We start from the raw sequence: 25,513 nt of genomic DNA, 5'->3' as shown, positions 1-25,513 counted from the left end.
TAAATTATTTTATCATTTTACACTTTGAACTTTAGAATTATTTTTTTAATTCAATTAACTACTTATAATAAAATATAAAAATGATTTAATTTTAAATATTTTTATAAATATATATTTTCAAAGTTTAATAATATTTTTTATTTCAATAGTTATGATTAAAGTTAATGTTTATCATTTATCATCATAATAAAAAAAAAGTGAATATTTTAATATTTATTACTATGTATTCTCAATCAATTAATTGATTGTACATTTGATTTTTGAAATAATTACTAAATAGTTTATATTTTGGTAATATAATAATGTAATATACATTAATTTTTATAATAATCCGTATCATAATCACACCAATCATGTTTTTAGTAATCAATAATTTTTTTACCCTTTACACAGATATTAATCTCCCAAAGTTTCAAATGTGTTTGTTTCATTCCAAGCAGTAATTTATACTCAACACTACTTAATTCATTTTTGAGGCCATGGACTAGTTGTGTGCTGCTGCTATTTTGAAAATTGATATATTCTTATTCTTTTTCAATGTTCCGTTTGTGAATTTGTTTTATTGTTTCACTACATCCATTGCTCACAGATAAATTATCTTTGTATTTAGCCAGCCAAACCTAACAAAGGTTCTGTAACTATAGATGACATTGACAGGAGAGCACAAAATTCATTTTCTCTCGGAACAAAGTTAAACCATATATGGCTCATCCAAATATATTTCAAGGGATCAACAATATTGCTATAAATGATTTGCTTTTCCTTCTTACAACTTACAACTCAAATACAATTAACAAAATGGGAGAGAGAAAGAGGTTATAAAAATCAGGATAATTATTTGCCTCAACAATTATCATTGGCGGAAGATTCCCACACTTTTGTATCAGAAAAAAGTATGATGAAGAAATTTGCATATGAAGCTCCTCTTCATATAGGTCATAATCTGTATACCGGTTCAATTCCAAGGAGATAAAAGCAATGTCTCATCACAATTACAGTTGCTTCACACAGCAAGAGTCTACTAGTCTCCTCAGGCGACCCAACAACCTGCCAAATGTACGAAGTTCAATAGCATGTCCTCAATCAAAACATTATTCTTTCACCAAACTTACCTAGGATGCAATTCTGTAGGATATAAGTACCTTACTTCTAACATGTGTCACAATAAATATAAAAAAAAATCTTCATGCATTTACGGAAAAAAGAATGGGAAAAGCGTAGAAATGTAAATATTATATAGCATAAGTTAATGCCTTTAAAGGTATACCTGACAATTAGGGTAGAATTTCTTCGTAAATATTTCCGATAAATTGTATAGGTATTCGCACAACAAATTCGGTAACAAATTAGTGCATGTCTCTTCAAAAACCTGACAAATAAAACAGTACACAACCTTGTATAAGGTAAGAATATTCTAGATAGGAAAATAATGTGCAGGAACCCCACCCGCTTTAATATCTCAGTTAAAGAAAATGGAGCCCCAATGACAAAATCTTAAATATTACTAGTATAAAAAAAAGTCTCAACACCAACATATACTATTCACGTATCCCACCTCAGGAAATTGCAGCAAATGGAGCCCCAATGCACGTTCATCTTCACTATCCAACACTATTTTTCCATTCTGTTAAAAGTTGATAACCGTGAGAAATGTGCACAAGTCATTATTCAGCTAAGGATGACTAAAAACACATGATCAGTGAGTCAACACATTTATAATAGATTAATGCTGAATTGAATCGCATCAAGCCAACCCCGATAAACCTAGTCAGAAACTCTTGTATCTTGTAAAACTAGGCATATCATACAAAAAGTAAATAAATCAAACATTATTTCTTTAAGAATAAAAATAAAATAAACTATAGTGAGTTGTCTTCCTGGAAAGGAAAGGTAAACTTACTCTTTTTACTTCTTCTATGTCTCTACCAGATTTCCTGATGATAGAACAGATCCTAGCATGTGCATACTGCAAATAAACAGCAGTATTCCCCTGTTTCACAACGAGCTTACGAAGGTGAGACATAAATAACTTCAGGTCAGTTATTTAAGTTTGGATTGAAGAGTTCAACAAATGCCAACATAAGTTTAATATGCATATCTTTAGCTGTTTTGCAGCAATTGTTACTTAGAAAAAACACACATTTATAGGCCTGTAGGAGTAGTTTAAACTCAAAAAATGATCTGACTCTTGAAGTGATGGTTTCACTTCAGAGAGTCATCGATAAATGATAGGAACTAAAGAGAACACCAAAGGGAGTCAATTCAAACGAATGGTTTGTACCATGTTCTTCTTCTATTTCATCAAAGTCAAGGACAGTGAGTACGTAAACTATCTAAATACAACCTTTCACACTCTCTCACACATAATAGAACAATAAACGAATAACAATGGATGAATGAATCTCTTTTATTGATGGTAATATCTGAATAAACAAGGGTAAACCATAATTGGAAGCATAACCTTCTTCAATTACTTTGAGAGCATAACCTCCCTCACAAGACAATAATGTCTGTCACAAAACTCAATAATCAAAAGCATGTCTTTAACCCTAGACTCTAACTTTATTTATACTAATTATTTCCCGCCCATCTCTTATTAAATATTTCTCTAGAATATATCTGCATTTAATATAAATATCCTTATATTTAATATTTAATATAAATATCCCTATATTTAATATAAATATCTCTCCGTATATTATCCTAGCATATATCCTTAATTATAAATATCTTATATTGAATATTTTCCTAAATATATATTTATTTACTCTAATTAACTTATACTATATTTATTTACTCTAATTAACTTATACTAAATATTTTCTCTGCTCATATACTTTCCAACCCTTATTATTACCCCTACCTTATATCGTAACATTTCACTTCAGAGAGTCATTGATAAATAATAGGAACTAAAGAGAACACCAAAGGGAGTCAATTCAAACGAATGGTTTGTACCATGTTCTTCTTCTATTTCATCAAAGTCAAGGACAGTGATATTTTCCATCCATGGTTATCTACCACAGACTGCTCCAGGAAAATACCTTATACTTTAGAGGATATTTGTTAAAGGGGGAAATAAAAGCAGGACAGGACCCATAGATAATGTCTATACTAGCTTCTTTACTGTAGCCTCACAATCATACACTCAATTTGAATACAGGTAATGACCTTATCATTAAGCATCTGGTCAAAGTTGAATGTGTAATTTGTTAATCTGTTGATCTTCAAATCAGCATACCTGCAAAAACAGACGGATATAAGAATAGAAAGGGCTACAATACAAGACTATAACTCATTCAGTGTCCTGAACGCAGGCATAACCACTAAAGCAAACTGAAAGTGAAAGGGATATCGGGTCAAAGAAAAACCATGTCCTAAAACTACAAAAATGTTAACCTGGACTAAGAAAAATGCAATGCTTTACTTGGTATTTATTCTATTCATCTGTCAGTCAGCATGCTTAATTAGAAACCTCGCAGTGAAAATGAATACACATCAACAGGATTAAGAGCATTTGCTCAGAATATAAAACACCCGGTGTATAACAGATTTTAGAATGCGAACAGGAATTTGTAGCCAAACAAACTGTATATATTAACACAAGAATATGCTCACAAAAAAGCTAACTACAACTTAGCATAAAAGAACAGAATGTTGATTTTGCTTAAAAGTAGGGGGATGTTATTGAGTTTAAGGAGCTTACTTAACAGCTCCATAACCAATTGCCTCAGATGTTTTCTCAATCTCCTCCTCAGACCAATCTTTAGCTGTATCTAAAGGAACATAGTATCTGGAAAATTAACTGTCTAGTCCCAAGAATTTCACTTAATGAAATTTAAAATAGGCACTAGCATTGATGGATCTTAATCAAGCATAAAATTCACTCTTGGATGCTTGCATGCAGATAAGGAACAGGTAAAAAGAGCTTAGGTGCTTTACCACGTTCAAGAATGGAAGTTCTACAGCGTCTTTTAGCTTCATCAAGTAAATCAACCAACCGAACAACCTCACTACTGCGACTCCGAAATCGTTTCCCATCTTCCCCAAGAACAAGACCAAAACCTACATGAGTACATTTTGGATACACATTCTCATCCTTTGGTAACCAACCTGCACGCCTGTAGGCCTGAAAGGAAAAGTAAAGGAGAAGTTTGACATTTTAACTCGATGGAACATTGGCAGCAGTAGGTCAATAAATATATCTTAGTCCAAGATTTATCCTTTAAAAGTCAAAAAAATAATATGAAATAAGAAATTATAGAAAAACATTCTGGACATTAATATCAGAAAACACAGACAAGTCAATACCCAAGGTGCAAGTACAGATTGATACTGCCATAAACAATTAGAAAAAGGCTGCTGGCAACAATTAGTAACCATAAGATACCATGAAAAATCATCATCCGAAATATACCTTAAATAGCATATCAAAATGTTGCTGCTGCCCAATATCTGTAACATATACAATCCACTCAAGTTTTTCTTCATTTAGACGATACCTACAAGGTCAAAGTATATTTCAGATAACAAAACAGTCTGTTTTCCTCTTTTTTCCTGTCACGTGCTCAGATAAAAAAAAAAAAAGAACAGACAAAAAAAAAATACGTATCCCAGATTTTACATGAAAGGAAGAGTATAAAAACATCCAATATAAATATATTTGACTTAAGAATTGATAACAGATTTGGTACTCATGTAAGCCAGCAATTCTAACAGAATTTTACAAAGCATGTCTGAAAAACTAAAAGATTAAAACTAACCAAAGTGATGCAAGATCAGTTGAAAAATAGTTGTAGCCACCATCTCTTTTCACAGCAATAACTGGTATGTTTACACCCTCTACATAAATCACACGTGCACCATCACTCTCTTCAATCAGTCCTAAATTGTCCAGTTTCTCCAATACCCCAGGAATATATGGATTATAGAAGCTCTCTCCCTGGATTAAAAAAATACTGGTTACTGAAATAAATAAAACCATTTGCAATTACTGCAACATAAATTACATATGCGCAATCAGTTTACTGATAAACTTTATGCACATCATAACATATAAGACTGTTGGCCAGAAAACAGGCCTTTTCATCTGCGATATTTATAATCATCACCGTGGAATACTGATAACAATACTGGTTGAGATATAATTTCAACAAAGTTCCCAAGTGAAATTACAAAGGCTCTTAAAACTATTTGAGCAAAACAATCAAACTTTTGATCACAGAAGAACAAAAAAGAAAGAAAAAAGTTTTACTAGACAGATTATGTCAGATCTGATTAGAAAACAGAATATATGCTACATTGTAAATTGAATAAAAAGTACAGAAACTGCACAGTGAATTAGACTAAAAAATTTTAACAAATGCATAATTTCATAGGATTCTTAGTTGGCTAATTATGCCTTGAAATAAAATCTTAGAGACGCCTCCTGGAAGGTTCAAAATAATAGACATAATTGTTTGACAACTTAAAGTACAAAGAACCAGTTAAAAAGAAAACTAGATCTAACCTTTTCCTCCAATCGAACCCCGAGACGTTGATAAACTTTATCAAATTCAGCCCTACTCACGTCACAAATTTGTTTCCATGTCTTGCGATACTTGATTTCTCCACTCTGAAATAAAAATTAAGACATACATTAAATTTAACCATGTTCCCCATGATCTCCCAAATAAGGAGCAAAAATATAAATTTGTAAATATATTTTACCTGGAGCCGGACCACTGCCTGTTGTGCCCTCAACTTAAACTCAGGATCGCTATCAAACCTTACTTTTGAAGCCTTATACAAAGCCTAAAAATGCACCAAGCCATACAAGTTTAATACGTAACTTTTTCAGTAAAAAAAAAAATGCTTCATCATCACAATAATGGGAAACTTCAGCAATGCATATAGAGAAAATCCTTTGCCCTCCTCTTTGCTATTTGCCAAGGGAAAACAGAAATTTATTCCAAGCTAGGTTAATGGCGTCTATAGCAAATTAATTTATAGATAACTTTTAAATGCATAGTCTTTAGTCTCATGCTGAAATTTAATCAGTTAGAAACTACAATGAGCATGCACCAAATAAATTAAAAACAAAGTCTGACAGATCATAATGAAAAAATACCATAAAAAAGATATCAATATAGGAAATTTTGAAATTCAATTCAATTTAATATATTTACTCACCTGAAGATCTCCAATAGCTGCTTCACTAAGATCATCAGGGTTTGGAAATTTTTCAAAGAGATACGTAATCAGCATTCCAAACTACAAAAAAAAAAAACAAAAAAATACAAAACGCATGCCCTTTGAGCTTTATAGTACCAATATTAAAATGAGAACTTTCCTAATGGGATGTTTTATTATTCAAGCAAATATGCCATAAGGATATGGATATCTCTATGAGAAATCAGTGGACAAAGGTAATTTGATGAGTAATTGAAACAATGCAATATTAAAGCCTTTTCCATATTCAGAAGGGTAGAAATGTCTTAGGACATCAATTTTGTAAGATTGCTCAACAAAGAACATCAGAAAACAAAACACACATTAAGATGTAGATATACTTGAACATGAAGACAATTAGAATTTAGGAAAGCAAATTATATCATCAATTTTCTCAAACATATTTAGTTCTTAAGGCATGCAGTAAGGCTGTTGACAAAAACTTGCCAAGTTAAATGATTGTTCCAAATGATTTACTGAAAGTTTGTCTTTTACGAAGAAACCTAGCTTTGACAGTGTATACCTTAGATGTACCACAAGAAATTGCAGAAATCATTTGTCATTAGATTAAACATGCACTATTTTAAACTCTTGGCACAAAAACAATATAACATTAGAACTAAAACCGACCTGTGTTCCCCAGTCACCAACATGATTTCTACGGATTACGCATTCCACGCGTGAAAATTCAAACATACGGGCCAATGTATCACCAATAATGGTAGATCTCAAGTGGCCAACATGCATTTCCTTCGCTATATTAGGGGATGAAAAATCAACCAAAGCCCTCTTGACTGGAAGCCGAGGTGCCCATGCATCAATGCCATCAACTAGCATTCTCTGTACCCTCTGCAGTAGAAAGTTTCTTGCGCTTAAGTACTAGCAGAAGTTTTAAAAAGCTCAATCATCCAAACAAAATTAAAACCTTAACTTTTGCATATATAATCCTTTCCAATCAATGAACTCGGATCCCACCCCCACTGAAAAAATAAAACTAAAGGACTTAGACACTAGTACACACTTTTTGTAATTCAAAATTAAAAGATGCAAAATGCCATCACCTGTGCTATCCACTTCTTTGACAATACAACGTTGACAAACCCCGGACCAGCTACAGAGCATGAATCTATCATTTCAGATGGAGGAAGATTGTTAAGTATGGCCTACACATATAAAAAAAACATACAGATGACCTTTGAGAAAAACAAACCAAACTCTAATTCCAAATAAATAATTACTAAAGAGGAATAAAGGGAAAAATCACAGCTGGTAGAAATGCCAAAAAAGTGAGTGAATTATCTGTGATCATACCTCTCCAATTGCTGGGGGACCCCTAAATCCTGTCTGCTTTCCTTTCACCTTAGACCACACTCCCATTGCGTTATTGCTGCATCAAGAGAATATTCTTTGTTTCAGTTTGTGTATATGCATAAATAAAATGATAATAATAATATCACTTTTCAACAGTGCAGCATCAATTAAGGACTTGTTTGAGTAATACTACTACTTCTGGAAAAAGAAATTAGGTAGAACGAAACGAATTTTTCCTTAAGATAAAACTAACTTAAACTTAGCATAAGTTAATTTGTAAAAGTTCTCTAGTATTAACTTTTTCTAAAAGATTACTTTTAACTTATAGAAAAACTTATTTCATATTTCCTTCTTATTTTGCTCTCGTAAAAGTGCTTGTGGATAAAAAATTTCACACGTCATAGAACCTCATTTTCACTTCACATGGATACAACAAAGGGAAAAATAGTGAACCAACCATTGATAATCTCCAAACTTTACGCCACCTTTAACAGCACAAGCATCAACTAATGGCACAACATCTGGTTCATCAGGCACCGTTGCCCTCAGAGATAATTCAAACAGCTGGGCCAGCTGCCTTTTGACACTGGCCGGGTTATCTATTTCCTGCATCATTCCAAACACGATACAATATCATTTATCACACACACAAAATGAAACCAAATAAATAATCATAAAGTTTAGGAAATGAAACTTATTAGTGCGCATTTGATTTCATATTAGATTCTTCAGAACCCCCTTAAAATACCAGTTAGCTTGATTTTAGGTAGATATATATATTTGATTTCATCTGCCTTGAATAAAAACAATGTTTATAGTTCTAGTACTAACTTGCTTCCACAATAAAAACATAAATCACATCCTCCTGAATCAGTTCAACTGAGACAAACTTCTTTCAAAATCAATTTGCCACCACTCTTCCAAACACGTGCTTAATGAACTTACAATTACAGCGGTGGACGTAGACTGTGGCTTGGTGGCAGGAGATTGCTGCGTCTTGGTCACTGATAAAGCGAATCTCCGAGACGCAATCTTGAGCAAATCTGTCTACACATTAAAGTTGAAACAAAACGACGTAGTGTTAGTGAATTAAGTTTAGGCGTTGAAAAACAGTGTTCTGATGGGAACATTGAAGAAAACGAGAGAGGAAGCTTAACTGACCCGAACGAGAAGGTGGTAGAGCAGGAGAGGAGGGAAAGTGAGAGAATCGATTGAGGTTAAAGCACCCTAACCCTAACATTTCTTCTGTTTCTTCTTCTTCTTCTTCTACCTTGAGGTTCCAGCCTTCCCAAACACCATTGTTACCGTGTTAGCGGTTTTTGTGTGCATTGTGTTAGCCTCCGCTGAAGATAGCCAGTGGGCCACCACCACTGAACAGACCATTTTTACAAAAATGCACCAATTTTTTCAATTTCCAAATACATTTCACTTTATATCAATAATTAAATTTAAATAGGTTATTACTATTATTATTCAATAACTTGTAATTATATAATAACATTAATATTTTATTATAATTGTGATTGTTTCTTAGGAATCATGTAAAAATATATGGTAGTGAAACTCTTGTAATTATGTAAATTGTATTTTACACGATCACGGAAATTTTGTAAAAGACTTGAAAAATAGGTAATACTTCACTAAATATTATTATGTATAACTAGTTTTAAATCTGAGTTTACGAATTGATTAATGTTGATTTGCGTAGTTATTAAAAGAGAATTAGAGTGAAAAAGGAAATAATAAATATTTTTAAGTTTATAATTAAATTTTGAATCAAATGTTAAAAATAAATTATAGGTTGAGAAAGTAAATATGTGTATGAAAATATAAATAGACTTTGTAAAGTTATAAAGGATAAAACATGTATAAAAATAAAGTAGACTTTTAATATAAAAGATACAAGAAATATGAAAGTTGATTCTTTAAAAATATGAATAGAATAATGTAATGTGAATTAATAGACTCGTCTAGTATTGATAAACTTATTCAATATGTAATGTTAGACTCGTCTAGTTGGTATATGGACACATCTGTCTAATGTGTATTGTTAAACTCGTTTAATTAGTATATGAAAAAACTTGTGTAATGTATATTACAAAAATGTGCATAATCATAAACAGAGTCATTAACGCGTAATAGTATATTCATCTAATATGTGTATATATAGACTCATCTACCTTTATATAATGTTCTACTTTCTCATTTCTATCTAATATGGGACTTGACTCCCCCCTTCAGCGGAAGCATTCTCACCCAACCACTATCACAAGTAGCCCTTCATACCGTCGTTCATCTTAACGGGACTCAGTTACCTAAAATCATTCGCCGAGAAGACATTCGATGTAGGGACCATTATACTCGTCTGAGCCAGTCACCAAGACAAACCATCAGCTCTGATATCACTGTTAGGTGTATCGAAGGAAGAGGTTCACAGGGGAAATACAAACACCAGCGAGATATGAGTCCAACCATATAAGGGATTGACACCACTCTTTACCCTAAAACCGTAAGGTAATGAGTTAATAGGTATTTCACTTTTATACAGTGCTCTACTTTCTCATTCATATCCAATGTGAAACTTTGGCTCAACCTTGGATTCCCAACGCAATATTCATCTAAGTAATAAATGAACAGACTTGTTTAAAGTTTTTCAACAGACTCGTCTAATATATGCGTTGAAAGACTTGTTTGATATGCATTATTAGATTCGTATAATAAATACATGAATGACTCGTCTAATGTGTATTGTTAGACTCATTTAATCAATACATCAATGATTTTGTCTAATGTTGTTTACTTTTCTCATTTGATTAATGTATTTGTAATTTTAGTGATTTTGTTACACTAGTCTAATCAACATGTGAAATGACTTGTTTAATATATTTTGTTTTACTCATATAATTATTATACACTCGTCTAATCAATACATGGATAAACTCACATAATATATACGATTAAACTTGTTTAATCAATATACAATGTGTATTGTTAGACTCGTGTAATGTGTTTTGCAAAACTCGTTTAATTTGTAAGTGGATAAAGTTGTTTAATGTGTATTAATAAACTCGTCTATTTTGTGTATAAACAAACTTATGTAATATATATTGTTAGACTTATGTAGTTAGTGTGTAAACATACATGTCTAGTGTTTATTGTTACAATCGTTTAATTATCGAATGAACGTAGTTGTCCAATCAATGCATCTATAGACTCATTTAATTGTATTGCAAGACTTGTATCGTATGGTTGTTCTGTCAGCCTAAGATTGGACAACTTAAACAATCAGAAACATCAATTTAACCGAACAGTAAAACTTTATATACCGAACAGTTGTCTTTAAATAATAATTAAGTTTGATGATAATTAGCTTACACTAAAATATGACTATTACTAATTATTTTCAATAATAATCTGAAATTCATTTCAAAATCTATAAAATTTGAAATAATAAGGAGATGATTAAATTTATTACATGTTTATTGTGACGGGAGTGTATATTCTGCAAATTCATCTCGATTAAACGGAATAAATAAAAAGCGCTGACAAAGACAAATATTAAAACGCGAAAAAAAAAAACTGAGGAGATATATAATTTTAAACCCATAACTCAGACCGTATGTGAAATGCGGGAAGAAGTAAAATGGGATGGATCTACCGCATTAATGCCTTAAAGGAGATAATTCAAAAATTACTTCCTTGAGTTGAGTTAGAAGCTAAAATTTATGGGGATGAAAAAAAGAAAATACATTATAAATTCTTTTAAGGTTTAATTGCTTCCTTTGTCCCCTGGTTGAATTGTGTCAAATTCATCCTCATTTTTAAAAAAGTTTCATTGTCGTCCTCACGTGGTGTAAAAGTTTCATTGTCGTCCTCACGTGGTGTAAAAGTGTCAATTGAATCCAAACATAGAAAAAATTTGTGTCAAAGTAGTCATTTTTCCTATATCTCTGTGTCTTCCTTTCATACAATCAAGTACAGATATTCATTTTACCTTATCCAATTTAAGGCTTTTCATAGCTCCAGAGAAGTGACATATGAAAGGAAGACACAGATATATAGGAAAAATGACTACTTTGACACAAATTTTTTCTATGTTTGGATTCAATTGACACTTTTATACCACGTGAGGACGACAATGAAACTTTCTTAAAAATAAGGATGAATTTGACACAATTCAACTAAGCTGGGACAAAGGAAGCAATTAAACCTTCTTTTAATGGGCTAAATAACAGATGGTAGGGGACGTTGGTTTTGCAATTGGCGCATACTCTACCATGCACCATACCGCACAAAAGCTTTCCCCGTCGTTCTTATCCGATGGCAACTTCTCAATCACATTCCAACACGTACCCACAGATTAGATTCAACGTACGTTACAGTTTACAGGGCTTAAAAAATAATTTAAAACTGTTCCCGTGAAATCCCTCTATTGCCCTCACCTCCTTTATATACAAACCCTCACGAGGGAGGCTTTTAAGTCACACAATCACCCACTCACTCACTCACTCACTGAGAGCGAAGTCCCGGATCAAGAGGAAGAATGAAGGACGCCGGAAAGAGCCACAAGGCGAACGGAAAGCCATCGCCAGAGGCGCGGAAGGACCGGAAGTCGGCGACGGGAATGAGCGGATCGCCGAAGAAAGGAGGCCATGGCGGGAAGTTCACGTGGAACGGCAACGGCTACGATTCTGTCGAGATCGCCATGGAGCACGGCGCTATGGACGCCAAGGACCCTAACTTCGAGGATCCAGCGGAGATCGCCGCCGTTTGATCGCGGTGGTTTCCGGTGGCCAGATCTGTACATAGTAATTGTCGAGAGAGACGTGGTTTTCTAATTAAATAATGTGAAGTGAATCGGAAGAAAGGCGTTTTCGAGTGCGTTTTCTCTGATTGATTGTTATAAATCTGTCGTATGTCGTAGTAGCATGGCACCTTTGATGTTGTTGTACATATATGGTCCTTGAAGTGTAGCGATTTCATGCTTCCACGCTTCTGATAACGAGAGTTGAATATAAATTTTCAAGTTTAAGTGTTTCACTTTCGAAGAAACTAATTTTAAGTGTTCACTTTTTTGATATGATATTTTGTTAGAACATCTTTATCTTTGTTCTTAGGAGATAAGAAATAACTTAATGATCTAATTTGCAACGCAGGAACTAGAATTTTTTAGAGAGGTGTTTCAGTAACTACAACGCTTTCGAGTTTTTTCAATGTATCACATTACTCAACAAGTTATACAAATATACATATGGTATGTGGCAACAGATCTATTTATTCACCATTTTTGTGGGCTGTTTAACAATTTTAAATATATACAATTATTCCATTTAAAAAAATAGTCGTAGAAAATCCATCTATTTAATTTTATGAATTATCCATAATGTAATCATTATTTGATAAGAAAACTGTCAATGCCACGTATAAAGTTAATTTTAACTAGTTTTTTATAGGTTTAATTGCTTCCTTTGTCTCCAGTTTGGTTGAATTGTGTCAAATTCATCCTCATTTTTAAAAAAGTTTCATTTTCGTCTTCACGTGGTGTAAAAGTGTCAATTGAATCCAAACATTGAAAAAATGTGTGTCAATGTAGTCATCTCCGTTAAATACACACTAACGGGTGTTAAGTGGCTGATTATTTGGCACTAGATATCTTCCAACGTGGCAAAAGAGAGGTTTACGTGGATGCCCAATAAACATAATCTTCCGCTTTCACTGCCACGCTTTGCCCTGTGCTGGTGTTACGGGCGTGGTACACCTTCGCGAACGCGCCGCATCCTAGGAGCCTTTCCACCTCGTATTTTTCAAACAAAACGGTGCTCTCCGCCGCTGCCGCCTGTTCGATTTCCGGCATTGGTTTCACTAAGACAATCGTGCTCAGCACGATCTTAATTGGGGGATTGTTGTAGAGAGGTTGAAAGGGGATCTGGAAAGGGGTTTGCAGAATTTGATGAATGAAGCAGCTATTCTTGCAGCCAGGCGTGACCTCAAGGAAATCAGTAAAGATGAGATATCTGATGCACTTGAAAGGATCATAGCCGGACCTGAAAAGAAAAACGTCGTGGCTGGAAGAATCTAGAAAGGGGTTTGCACTTGAAAATTTATTTTTAGATTCCCAAATCCCCAATTCGAAACCCTAACCCCAAAAAGAACACACGAAATTATCCAAATCAGAAACCCCAATCACAAAATCGCAACTTCAAAAGCCATTCCTTCAACGCTGGAAAACGAAAGTTGGTTAGCACTATTCCATCAACGCATCGCTGCCGGTGAACCGCCAGAGGTCGTCGTTGCTGACTGGATGAGAGATTGAGAAGCAAATTATTGGTGTGGAGATGGGAAGGGGAGAAACCGCGTGAGAGATGGGGAGGGAGAGAAATGGAAGGGTTTAGATTCTGAAACGTAAAAGAAATTAAAAAAATAAATTTAATTGGGCAAGAATAGCTTTTTTGAAAACCCCTCTTTTGCCACGTTGGAAGATATCTAGTGCCAAATAATCCGCCACTTAACACCGTTAGTGTGTATTTAACAGAGATGACTACATTGACACACATTTTTTCAATGTTTGGATTCAATTCACACTTTTACACCACGTGAGGACGAAAATGAAACTTTTTTAAAAATGAGGATGAATTTGACACAATTCAACCAAACTGGGGATAAAGGAAGCAATTAAACCTTTTTTATAATTAGATCTTTCAAAATTTACCTTACTAAAAAGTTTTGAAAACATATATCCTTAAATTTGTTTTACAAATTTTTATCTTGATTTCTTTTCAAGGATGTATTTATTAAAATTATTTCCATATGCTTTTAAAAAATATATTCATGAATAAAAAACCATTTAAAATAATTCATGAAAAAATATATCTTTAAATTTGTTTTACAATTTTTTATTTTATTTATTTATTTTTTAAACATGATAGGATTGAATAAAAATCCATTAATTCATTAAAATTTTAATTAAAAATACGATATAATCTAACCCATTTAATAAAAATGTAATCCAATTAATTTTTTTGGATGAATACGCATCCATTTATGTATATTGTAACATCCAAAATACAGCAATGAACCATATAATCGAATAATTACATTTAATAATATAGCAGATCAGTCTTACACTATACAAGAACGTACTGTCTCGGTCGGACGACCTTACAGAAAGAGTTACTATATTTAAACTATGCAGAAGTACGAGTCTGACCGAACGGTTTACAAAATAATACACCGAACGGTTTACAAAATAATATACCGAACGGTCATACATACAAAAATGGGAAAGTGACGAAAGACCACCTCACTACAAAGACTACTCTACTGACCGAACGTCCTACGGTTCGGTCTTAACTTCAACCTCAACAAGATTCTCTTCCTCCAGCGTCTCTTCCAATAGTACGTCTCCTTCTGCTCACATCCACACGGATGATCATTGCAATGACAAGACAGATATACATAACATAACAAGACAGGAAAAATAGGGTAAGCTTATGTAATTTAATTCATGTAAAAAAAACATACACTTCATACAATCAAACAACAATATAATTCCTCATACGTTTCATACAAAACTTAATACTAGACTGACTGTCTGGACTGCATGAAATTTGTGTAGCTACATGCGTTCGTGCACCCGGATGATGTAGTAACTGGGATGCCCTCAACAACTGCCACCCGAGGTTAGTCCTATCTGTCCAAAGTACCCCTAAGGACTAGGACCTCCTGCCGTTCCCACACATGACCTACCCTCCTCTACGTGAGGACGAGTACTCACGGAACATCAGGATGAACAACCAGCTTAACATGCCCACAATCATACTTTACAAACTCAATAATCATCCATGAGTCGTTCCTCCCTGGAAACGCTCGTTCGTAATCCAACATATTTCATCCATATCATATTTTCGTCATCTTTCATTATCAATCTTCTCAATTTCATCTTTCATTATCAATCATCTAAATTTCCTCTTTGTTCAAAGATTATTAATGACATCAGATACCGAACGTTCAATCCTCACTCAAAACGAGGACGAACACTAGGAACGAGACAGAGAAATCTCCCGTTCCAAAATAGAATAAGACCAAGGGGATTACTATCGGTTTGAGAAAGAGACCGAGTATAATCATATATAACAGGAACGACTAGAACGAACGTTAATATATAACAGACACGACTAGAACGAACACTACTTACAAAATGAGTCAATTAAATGAAATAACTCTCGTGAGCTCAAACCAAACACCTCAAAGAACATACCCAATGCTAAGGCTCTAGACCGAAAACAATGAATACAGACACTTCAACAAATAATACTTATAAGAATTTACATAATGAAACTGAATGTTAATAATTATATTTAGCCTTTGGAGTAGCTAAACACCAATCACCATCTGAAGGTCAGTCTAAGACTGAACACTATAGTGAGCGAACCCTATTGGGATTGAACGAATGCTCTTATTATGAAGTTTAGCTTAAGGAGCGAGAACGAGTGCATGGTGTAAGACCCAAACACTTGCTTAGAACGAACACTTGGTATAAGACCAAGTGTTATTAAGATCATAGAGAATAGGCTTGATAAATATAATCAGATACTACTTGAGCAGAGTTTAAGAATAACTAAAATATACAAATACATATATATATATATATATATATATATATATATATATATATACACACTTAAGTTTATCACAGAACACCCAGACATAACTATGCTTGGCCGAACGCTCCAAGCATATTATTACAACTCGAAGACGCTCGTCCTCAACTAGGATTCTCCCCAAATGAAAGAATCCAATTCTAACCAAGTTTACTACCATTACCGAACGGTAAATGACCATTCAGTGACGAACGTACACTATCATAGTGGAATTTCATATTCAGGATTCATTTATATTCGCCTCATTTCTTAACATATAGTTCCATAACTTTGTACATTCATGTCATAATAATTTTCATAAGATTAAACACCCATAACATAATTAATCATACTTCATATAATCAAACACATCAACAATCATACTTCATATCATTCATCAACTCAACACACGTACATGCTATTCAAACATCATACAAATTAAATCATATAAGTTTCCCTTACCTCTAGCGTGAACGAATGTCCTAGACGCAGAATTAAGGTTCGCCTAACTGATTTTCCTTCTACCCTTAAGTTCAAAAATCCTTCAAACTAAATCAAACAACAGAAAACCACAATGGCTCAGACAAGACAAAACCATGCAACCAGAACTTGGTGTGCATGTACCAAATAACGAACAGTTAACGAGAAGAAAACTTACCAGCTCAGAATCCGAAACCGATCGGTTCAGAATGAAGCTTAGGACGCCGGAATCGCTTCTATGGTGCCTGAATGGTAATCGGAGAAGAGAAAGGGTAAGATTTCTTAGAGAGAAGGGAGAACTTTTAGTGAGAAGGAGGAGAAAGTGAGAAGTTCAGAGTTTGGGGAAGAAGATGCATGCAGAGAGTGAGACGTGATTTTCTAAAAACTCAGTTTTGCTTAAAACGAACGTCCGCTCCTCTGCTGACACATGTACTCCACTATCTGATTTCTGACTCCCTTCAGCTTGACACCTGGCGTCCGTTCAGAAGGATTTTTTTGAGTGCGTTTTAATTGTTTTGACATTGAGGGGTTTTTGGATGCGTTTTAATGGTTCTAACACTGTGTCTCAGTTCTAATCAAAATAATAACATTCTTACAATAATCAAATCAAATATATAATATAAATAAGAAAATATATAAATTTTAAAATATGAAAATTTAAAATTATCTAATTTTAAATAATCTTATTCTAATAAAATTTTAATTTCTTAATTAACTAGAAACTATGGTACGAATCTTAAGTTTTCTCATGTATTTTGACCTTAAACCGTAAAAGTCTTGTTAGCCAAGTAACCGTGTGATGAACAGAGCCAAACATAATTGGTCCACGTCATCATCTACCGTCAACACCGTTAGTCAGGGTTAGGGTTAGGGCTGTTTTGGAAGTTAAAAAAAAAAGCCTCTCACTCGCGCCGTTATCGTGCTCCCATTTCATTTCTCTCAACAACACACTCACTCTTCTATTCCCTCTCAGCTTCTTCAGCTTATTCAGCTTCAGATTCAGGTTCATCTTCTCTGCACACAATTCATCTCTCTCTCTTTGTCTTTTAATTTCCTCTTTTCACTGATTCGCTCGCACAGCGTAGTTTCCTTCAATTCTTCTTTGTTTCCCGAACAGGTTAACTCAACCAGCGTTGCACATTTGACGACACAATCCAATTCCATGGCGCATATCGTAAGTTCACTCAGCTTCTTCAATCTTCAAATTACTCGATTAATGAACATCTATTTGGATTTAATCTGCATGAGTCGTTTTTCTTTTCTTCTTAATGAGCTTACGTGTTTGTTTGGAATGCTTTACAGGAATTAGATTGTCCGGCGAGTGTTAAGAAACAGTTGGCGAAGGTGTTTGAGGTGTCTCTGAGGACAACGGTGCCTGATGAACGCGATGTCTTGCCTTCAGTTGATGCCTGCGCTGCCAAATCCGGTGTTAAATTCGCTGATTACCAATGGTTAGTTATGTGTGAACTGTGGACATGGATTTGGGGTTTTGAATTTGGTTGCGCCCTGAATCGGCATTATTAAGATTAATGTTTGCGACGTAATTGCACCCGGGTGCTTTTTGAAGCTGGCTTGTTAACGTTTTTGTTTATGGTGCAGTAATAATGCAATGGGTATATTCGCGAAGATAAAAGGAAAGCAGTCAGGATTCAGGGGTCCACCGGCAGTTGGACAGGTATTGTAAGACATGGTTAATTCCTTTTTTTTTTCTTTTTGCGTTTTTCACTTTCTAACTATTGAAGTTAATATGTTGTTGGAAAAGGATCATCCACGTGTGTTTCGTTTGTGTAGGCAATAGTTAAAAATCTTCCGCAGTCTGAAATGATAGAATCATGCTCTGTAGCTGGTCCTGGGTTTGTGAATATCGTTTTGTCGAAGAAGTGGATAGCAGAGGTGATTGCATTTTCTTTACTATCTTCTAATTTTTGAGCAAGAGATGTAATGCATATATTCTTCGAGTCTGTTTTTATTTTTTTGGGGAGGGTACGGGGCGTATCTGAGATATTGTGTCCGTTTATTGGAAGGGTGCTATACTAAGATTCTAATGGTCCGTTTTTTTTTTGGATTATTTAGTTTATTCAAAACCTCTATTATCATTTTAGTGAAAAAACTCCTCCTGCAGAGATTGGAGAGGCTGTTGATTGATGGTATTGATAACTGGGCACCACGACTTCCAGTGAAGACCGTTTTGGTTGATTTTTCCTCACCTAACGTAGCAAAGGAAATGCATGTTGGCCACTTGAGATCTACCATTATTGGGGACACGTTAGCCCGAATGTTTGAATTTTGCCGTGTGGAAACTCTTATTAGAAGGAATCATCTTGGTGACTGGGGGACGCAGGTAGAGTCATTTTTTTCAAGGAATACTATTTGTGTCGTGAAATTGAAAGTTCTGCATGTTTAAACTCAAGTTAAAATGGTTTATGTGACTTTTGTTGTTACTAAAACTGACATACACTGTAAAGAAAGACTAGGTTCCTTTGGATAACTTGTAGCATTGAGTAACATAATTGCAATGGTAATTTAATATGATTATGTTTGTTAGCATTACTAGGAGTGACTTTAATTATGCTTGGGACTATGTTTTGTGTAAGTTGCTTTTCTAGCTGTCTTCGTGAGTAAGAAACACATTACATCCTTCTTAATTGGACTAAGGTATCATACAAGTTTTGTACCACTCTTTACGTAACCTGAAGCAGTTAGTGTCCTAGATCTCAACCTGTATCTCTCCCTCTCCCTAGATAATATAATTTAGATATTGAACCATTTCAGTTAGTCCCTAAATCAGGAATGTACATTGCTTTTTTCCACAGGGATATATGTGTGGCATATTTACTTGAAAAATAAAATGTTCTATAAGGAAGGTTCTCATTTTATATTTGAACCTTATTGCTCAAAGTCCATGTATTTGTTTACAGTTTGGGATGCTAATAGCTCACCTCTTTGACACGTTTCCAAACCCAGAAGATTTTAATGAAACAGCAATTGGGGATCTTCAGGTGAGAAAATATATGAAACCAAACTTTGTTAGCCATTTATTCAGATTTAGATGTTCAGTCATACATTGTTTTATTAACACTTTTTATTCTGACCGGACATTTTTGTTAGATCATTTGATGCATACTCACTCTAAACAATTGGATTATTTCTAATTCCTAAATGGAAGTAAAAAATATGTATTCCAAATAATTACTATGTTATGATAGTCGTTCACCCTAACTAGGAATTATTATGTTTTTTTTTCCACACATGTTGAAAGAAAAAGTAATCAGTGCTTGAAAAAAAAGTGATCAGTTTTATCTGCATTTTAGATTCAAATTGTGATATTTAATTCTTTTGTTTTTGTGAATAAACTTGGACACAACGATGTGCTGATTGAAATCAGTACTATACTCTATGTCCTATTAGCCAGTCACCTTTCTTTTTATACTGAAAGAATATTAGCAAAAAAGTGAAGTCAGAAATACCTGTTTTGTTTGTTATTTTTTATAATTTGTATTGTTTTTTTTTTTGTCAATTCTTGCAACTGCTGAACAGTCAGCTTTGAAAAGAAAATGTTTATAATAAGTCTTGAGGGATAATATTCTCATTCATGTCACTTACTTTTAAACTTATGGTCAAATATATTTTTATCATGACACTTTTTGTTCCACTGGATAAGTGAATTATTATTGGGGATTCTGAAGTTCATGTGAGTTGGTGCAATTTTAGGCATTCTATAAGGCCTCCAAAGTGAGGTTTGATAATGAGCCTGAGTTTAAGCAGAGGGCACAATTGTCGGTGGTCCGACTCCAGGTATTGATAGTTTTCTTTTTTGTTTGTAAGATCTTAACGACCTTGGTTTTAAATTTAATGTGTGTTAATATGGGCTTCAGAGTGGAGAAGAGGTTTATCGCAAGGCATGGGAACGGATCTGTGACATTAGCAAGGCTGAATTTGAAAAGGTCTATCAGCGCCTTGGGGTTAGATTGGAGGCAAAGGTAGTGCTTCTAGTTTCCTTTTTGACTTACTGAGTTCACCTGTGATGTCTATTGACTTCCCTTTTACCTTCCAAGGGGAATATTCTATGTTTTGTGATTGTGTTACAAGAGCACTGCTACATACCTACCGACTCTATTCATGCTTAGAATATTTTAGGATTTAACTTTTGTCTTTTGGCCAGATTTCTCGCATTCTGTGTATGAAGTCTCTGCCTTTTGTTTGTTTTCTTCCTTTCTTTTTCTATTCGAAGTTTGGTTGGGTTAGCCTAAGAAAACTGATTTTTTATATCGCTCTGAGAAGCTGCTTAATGACTTTAGTTTTGTGTTGCAATTTTATTCCCAACTAAAATTGAAATTAGTACTATTTATGAAACAACTTCTCTGCATTTTTTGTTCATTTACAGGACATTTGTAGCCAAATTTAACAACAATGCCGCGTAAATGCCATTGTTTTTAAGCTAATTATGTGCTGATGTGCAATAAGTGTACCAATAAATGGATTTCTTTTTGTGATAACTTTATGTGTTTATTTAATTCAAATCTGTTACATTTGGCTGTGAACTGAACGAAAATATATTTTGTTTCAGGGAGAGAGCTACTATAATGATTTAATCCCTCCAACTTTGGATAAATTGGATAAATTAGGGCTGATCCAGGAAGACGATGGTGCTCGTGTGATTTTTATTGAGGGTGCAAATATACCAATTATTGCTGTGAAAAGAGATGGTGGCTACAACTATTCTTCAACTGATATAGCATCACTTTGGTTAGTTTACACTTTCAGTTTTTTAATAAACAAACTCGTACCTATTGTTTGAGTTACCGGCTCCATTCAGTGGTTAAATTTTGTTATTGTTTGTCCATTAGAAGCTACTACAAATAGCTTTTGGGTATGTTACATATTAGCATGGAGAGGTAATATTTGATCCACAATTTTGATCTGTTTCAAACACGGAATATGTCAAGTTTATTTGCCATTTGTATGGGGGCTATACACTCTTTATTTTCAGATAAACTTGCATCAACTGCACATAATATGAATATGGAGCACAAAATTTATTGACTTCAGAAGTTGAACTGTAATGATTATCTGAGCTACTTTCGTCATGTAGGTACCGTTTAAATGAGGAAAAAGTTGAGTGGAATATATATGTTACTGATGTTGGGCAGTGGCAACACTTTGATATGCTGTTTAAGGTATATCTCAGTTCGTGTTTTTTTATGGTTTGTGTTGGCTACCACCCTTTTTTGTTGAACCAGAACTCTTTGGTTTGCTTTTTCCAGTCGAATTTCCCTTTGTTGTTGATGGGTTCTTTGTATTGCTGATACGCTACAGTATCCTTGGCTAGTTATTCTGCCCCAATATTTTTGTTGCTCATTTCATATTTTTTCGGTTTTCTAAAAGAGAAAAGTCATGGACTGTGACATTTCTGGGGCATAACACTTCAGTTTTCTGTGTTGAATGCCTACCTTTTTTTCTTCAAATTTTCAAAAGAGAAAACTCATGGACCATGTCTGCATTTTCTGATGAGAATTTATTTTTTGATATGTGCTCTAATTTTTTCATTCAGGCATTTAGGCGTGCAGGATGGCTGCCAAAGGATGAAAACGAGTTCCCCATATGCACTCATGTTGGCTTTGGTCTTGTTCTTGGGGAAGATGGAAAACGATTTCGTACTCGCAGTAGTGATACTATTAGATTGGTAGAGTTGCTTGATGAGGCAAAAAAACGCTGTAAAGCTTCCCTTCTCGAACGTGGTAAAGTACTTGTTAACCAGTGTGATTTTTACTTATTCCTTATTTGCATACAAGCATGAATGACCTGAAGTGCAAACATCAATGAAGTCAGGTGATTTAATCTTATTTTTGTGTGAGTCTTCAATACTTTGATGGTTAATCTTCCGAATCCTATGTACTTTTAGATGCTGTTAAAGATTGGAGTGACGATGAGATTGAAAAAACAGCTGAAGCAGTTGGTTACGGGGCTGTTAAGTAAGCTCCTTTATCAATCCCTTTTTTCCTCTACTTCTGTATGCCAAATCAACATTTTGCCCTGACTATAGATGTGCTGGTACTTTCTCCGTTGTAGATGCATTATCGTTTGCCAAATTGTAGACAAATGTATCACTTATCGGTTTTCTGTTGACTTGTTTTTTTAACCTGTATATTTATTGGGTACTTTAAATTATGAACTAATATCTGAATACTAATATTATTTATTGGGTACTTTAATGCATACTAATATTCACTGGGTTTCTGATTGCACGTGCTAAGTGCTAAACCCATATAAATAGATCAGAATAAATAATGAGTTTGCTGGCCATTCTGTGATTTTTCCTGCTAAATGCTATAGTCTTGGTGTTCTATTCAGGTTCACTTTTATTTAACTTAAATTTCTACATATTGCTTTTAACTGGCATGGCAAATCTTTCTTTTGCAGTTTACTTTTTCCTGTGATGACCTGTGATGAGAATAAGAATCGAGTTGTTGTCTTTTAGCCCCTTATGTCAGTGTCTTCAATTTGTGTTTGTAGGTATGCTGACTTGAGGATCAACAGATTAACGAATTACACATTCAGCTTTGATCAGATGCTCAATGATAAGGTGCACTCAATGTGTTCAAGTTTAGCTCAGTAATGAAGCATATAAATTATTGACTAACATTTATTTCTGCTGTGCTAGTTTTATTTCCCTCATAACAAGCGTCATATGAAGTGTATAGGGTAATTTTCGAGATTTGGTTGGTACCAGTGGGTGGATAATGCCACTGTTGTAAATTTGATAAAATAATATAGGGTATATTGATAACTGTCTGTTAGTGTGAGAACTCAGATTTTGATGTTCTCTTCAGTGGTTATCTGTTGTGCAGGTCCCTCTTAAGTGTATCCTTAACTTTAAGAAGTAGGAGCCTTTTTTGATTGTTAGCTCCTTAGAACCGCCAAGAAGAAATGTTGAATCTGCTATTTTCTTTTGTTGAACTCTTCATCCCAATGTAAACTTATCATATATTATTTTGTCTCACCTTCCAAAATTTGTTATGAAACAGGGCAATACAGCTGTTTATTTGCAGTATGCACATGCTAGGATCTGTTCCATTATGAGGAAATCTGGTAAAGATATTGAGGAAATAAAGAAAGTAAGTTATTTTTCTTCCCGTAGTGATGATTTACCACTTTATTAAATGCCATGAAAAACTTATTCGATTCAATTATAATACAATATACAAAATAAATGTTGTCTTTGTTTACACTCTGCCGTGGTTGACTTGACACAAGTCAATTTGTTCTCATCAATTATATTAGTGATATGGCTTCGTTTCACGTGTGCTTTATATATAGTTAGTCAGCTAAACATCATTCTTTAATATTTCTACATTCCTTCACACGTATTTGATGTTTCAACGATTTAGTGACAAGACTTTGTATCAAGCGTGTTTTATATAGTCAGTCAACTAAATATTGTTCATTAAATTGTGCACATTGCTTCTTACTTATTTCATGTTCAACACCTTTGTGACAGAATGGGAAGATAGTGCTGGATCACGAAGATGAACGAGCGTTGGGGCTTCATTTGATACAATTCCCTGAGGTAGGACACATGAAACACAAATATTTCTTGAGCTTTAGACCCTTCCATGCTAGTAATGATTGCAATTTTGTTACTGGCCTTTCATTTTCTTTATACAAAAGACTATATCATGGCTAATGCGATCTGACATTACTGTATACTGTTTTACAATCCAAAACAAACCTGCGTTGATATGTTGGCTGTGTTGTTTTTCAGGTCTTTGAGGAGTCACTGACTAATCTATTGCCTAATGTGCTGTGTGAATACCTCTATAATTTGACAGAAATCTTTACCAAGAAGTTCTATACTAATTGCCAGGTATACTTCTAAAGTCATAACCTTTATGCTGATTTCTATGCACTTGTTATTCCTATAGTGGTATACATAAAACTGCCAAGTAGCGTATCTGTGTGTTTATCCCGAAAAATGTTGAAGATAGGTTATTATATATACTTTTAGTTATTCTTTTTGTGAAATAGCTGATGGTGGGTTATCACCTGAAATTTCTCTGTTCGCCTTAAAACTTTCTCAAATATTGCTTCCTGTTACTCACTAGAAGGTTCGGTAAAAGAATAATGTTTAGATTGGAGCCCATGCAATTTAGCTTCTTTTTACCGTTGGCAGGTTGTGGGGTCGCCTGAGGAAACTAGCAGACTCTTGCTATGTGAAGCAACGTTAATTGTGATGAGGCAGTGCTTTCATATCCTAGGAATTGTACCTGTATACAGGCTATGACCTATCCGAAGAGCTTTTATATGCAAATTTTAGCAACAAATTAATTTTTTCTTCGCGGGTACTCATTGTTCTTGCTAGTGATCTGCCCCCGGTGTTCTGTCTATTGTATGAAGGGAAAGTAGGAAATTAGTAAATGTCTGATTGTAGTTGTACTCAGAAGGTTATTTAAATTTTGGTTCAATGCTATACGGGCTATTTCCTTTATCATTTTTAGGTCTTGTATTAATAGTTTATTCTCTTATTTTCTGTCTACCTTTCGGTTATAATTATAAGATAGATGCAGAACATAATTTGTGAATCGGTAAATTTTTATTTTTAGAGAAAGAGAATTCGTGAATCGGTAGATTTTGATTTTGAGAAAAGAAACTACTACAAAGAAACAATGCAGAATGAAACTGCTATTTTTTAACCCAACTCTAGTTAAAGTAGACTGGGTCATTTTCTTTTTTGTTTACCCAATTTGATCTCTAGAAAAATATATAACTGATTTACTTTTTTTCAAAACCATATCAAAAGTGTTTTTTCTTCTTCTAAGTATTAACTAATATATAGATATTATCATTGTAATTGATTTTTAAAAGCAGAGATTAAT

At 34.0% G+C, this 25,513-nt stretch overlaps 2 protein-coding genes across 2 annotated transcripts; one reads left to right on the top strand and one right to left on the bottom strand.

Annotated features, from left to right (window-relative positions):
* Positions 1 to 650: 650 nt before the first annotated feature.
* LOC108345957 (arginine--tRNA ligase, cytoplasmic) lies at positions 651 to 8,899 on the bottom strand. The gene is made up of 18 exons (XM_017584825.2): positions 8,683 to 8,899; positions 8,467 to 8,564; positions 7,979 to 8,127; positions 7,522 to 7,597; positions 7,272 to 7,373; positions 6,841 to 7,059; positions 6,172 to 6,252; positions 5,710 to 5,793; positions 5,510 to 5,614; positions 4,764 to 4,942; positions 4,418 to 4,502; positions 3,943 to 4,129; positions 3,707 to 3,776; positions 3,172 to 3,241; positions 1,901 to 1,990; positions 1,556 to 1,624; positions 1,268 to 1,369; positions 651 to 1,047 (listed from the first exon to the last, which is right to left on the bottom strand). The coding sequence occupies exons 1-18, from the start codon at positions 8,759 to 8,761 to the stop codon at positions 937 to 939; spliced, it is 1,956 nt and encodes a 651-aa protein (XP_017440314.1). The 5' UTR covers positions 8,762 to 8,899; the 3' UTR covers positions 651 to 936.
* An 8,612-nt stretch (positions 8,900 to 17,511) lies between these two features.
* Positions 17,512 to 25,128, top strand: LOC108345746 (arginine--tRNA ligase, chloroplastic/mitochondrial). The gene is made up of 18 exons (XM_017584482.2): positions 17,512 to 17,643; positions 17,758 to 17,814; positions 17,943 to 18,091; positions 18,240 to 18,315; positions 18,432 to 18,533; positions 18,763 to 18,981; positions 19,559 to 19,639; positions 20,352 to 20,435; positions 20,516 to 20,620; positions 21,208 to 21,386; positions 21,733 to 21,817; positions 22,192 to 22,378; positions 22,543 to 22,612; positions 23,154 to 23,223; positions 23,666 to 23,755; positions 24,139 to 24,207; positions 24,403 to 24,504; positions 24,811 to 25,128. The coding sequence occupies exons 2-18, from the start codon at positions 17,803 to 17,805 to the stop codon at positions 24,919 to 24,921; spliced, it is 1,791 nt and encodes a 596-aa protein (XP_017439971.1). The 5' UTR covers positions 17,512 to 17,643; positions 17,758 to 17,802; the 3' UTR covers positions 24,922 to 25,128.
* The last annotated feature ends 385 nt before the right edge of the window (positions 25,129 to 25,513 follow it).

This window comes from Vigna angularis, chromosome 8 (genome assembly GCF_016808095.1).
Source record: "Vigna angularis cultivar LongXiaoDou No.4 chromosome 8, ASM1680809v1, whole genome shotgun sequence".
In the NCBI taxonomy this organism is placed as follows: domain Eukaryota; kingdom Viridiplantae; phylum Streptophyta; class Magnoliopsida; order Fabales; family Fabaceae; genus Vigna; species Vigna angularis.
Note: the sequence above shows the minus strand (reverse complement) of the source record. Positions and strands in the feature narration are given on the sequence as shown.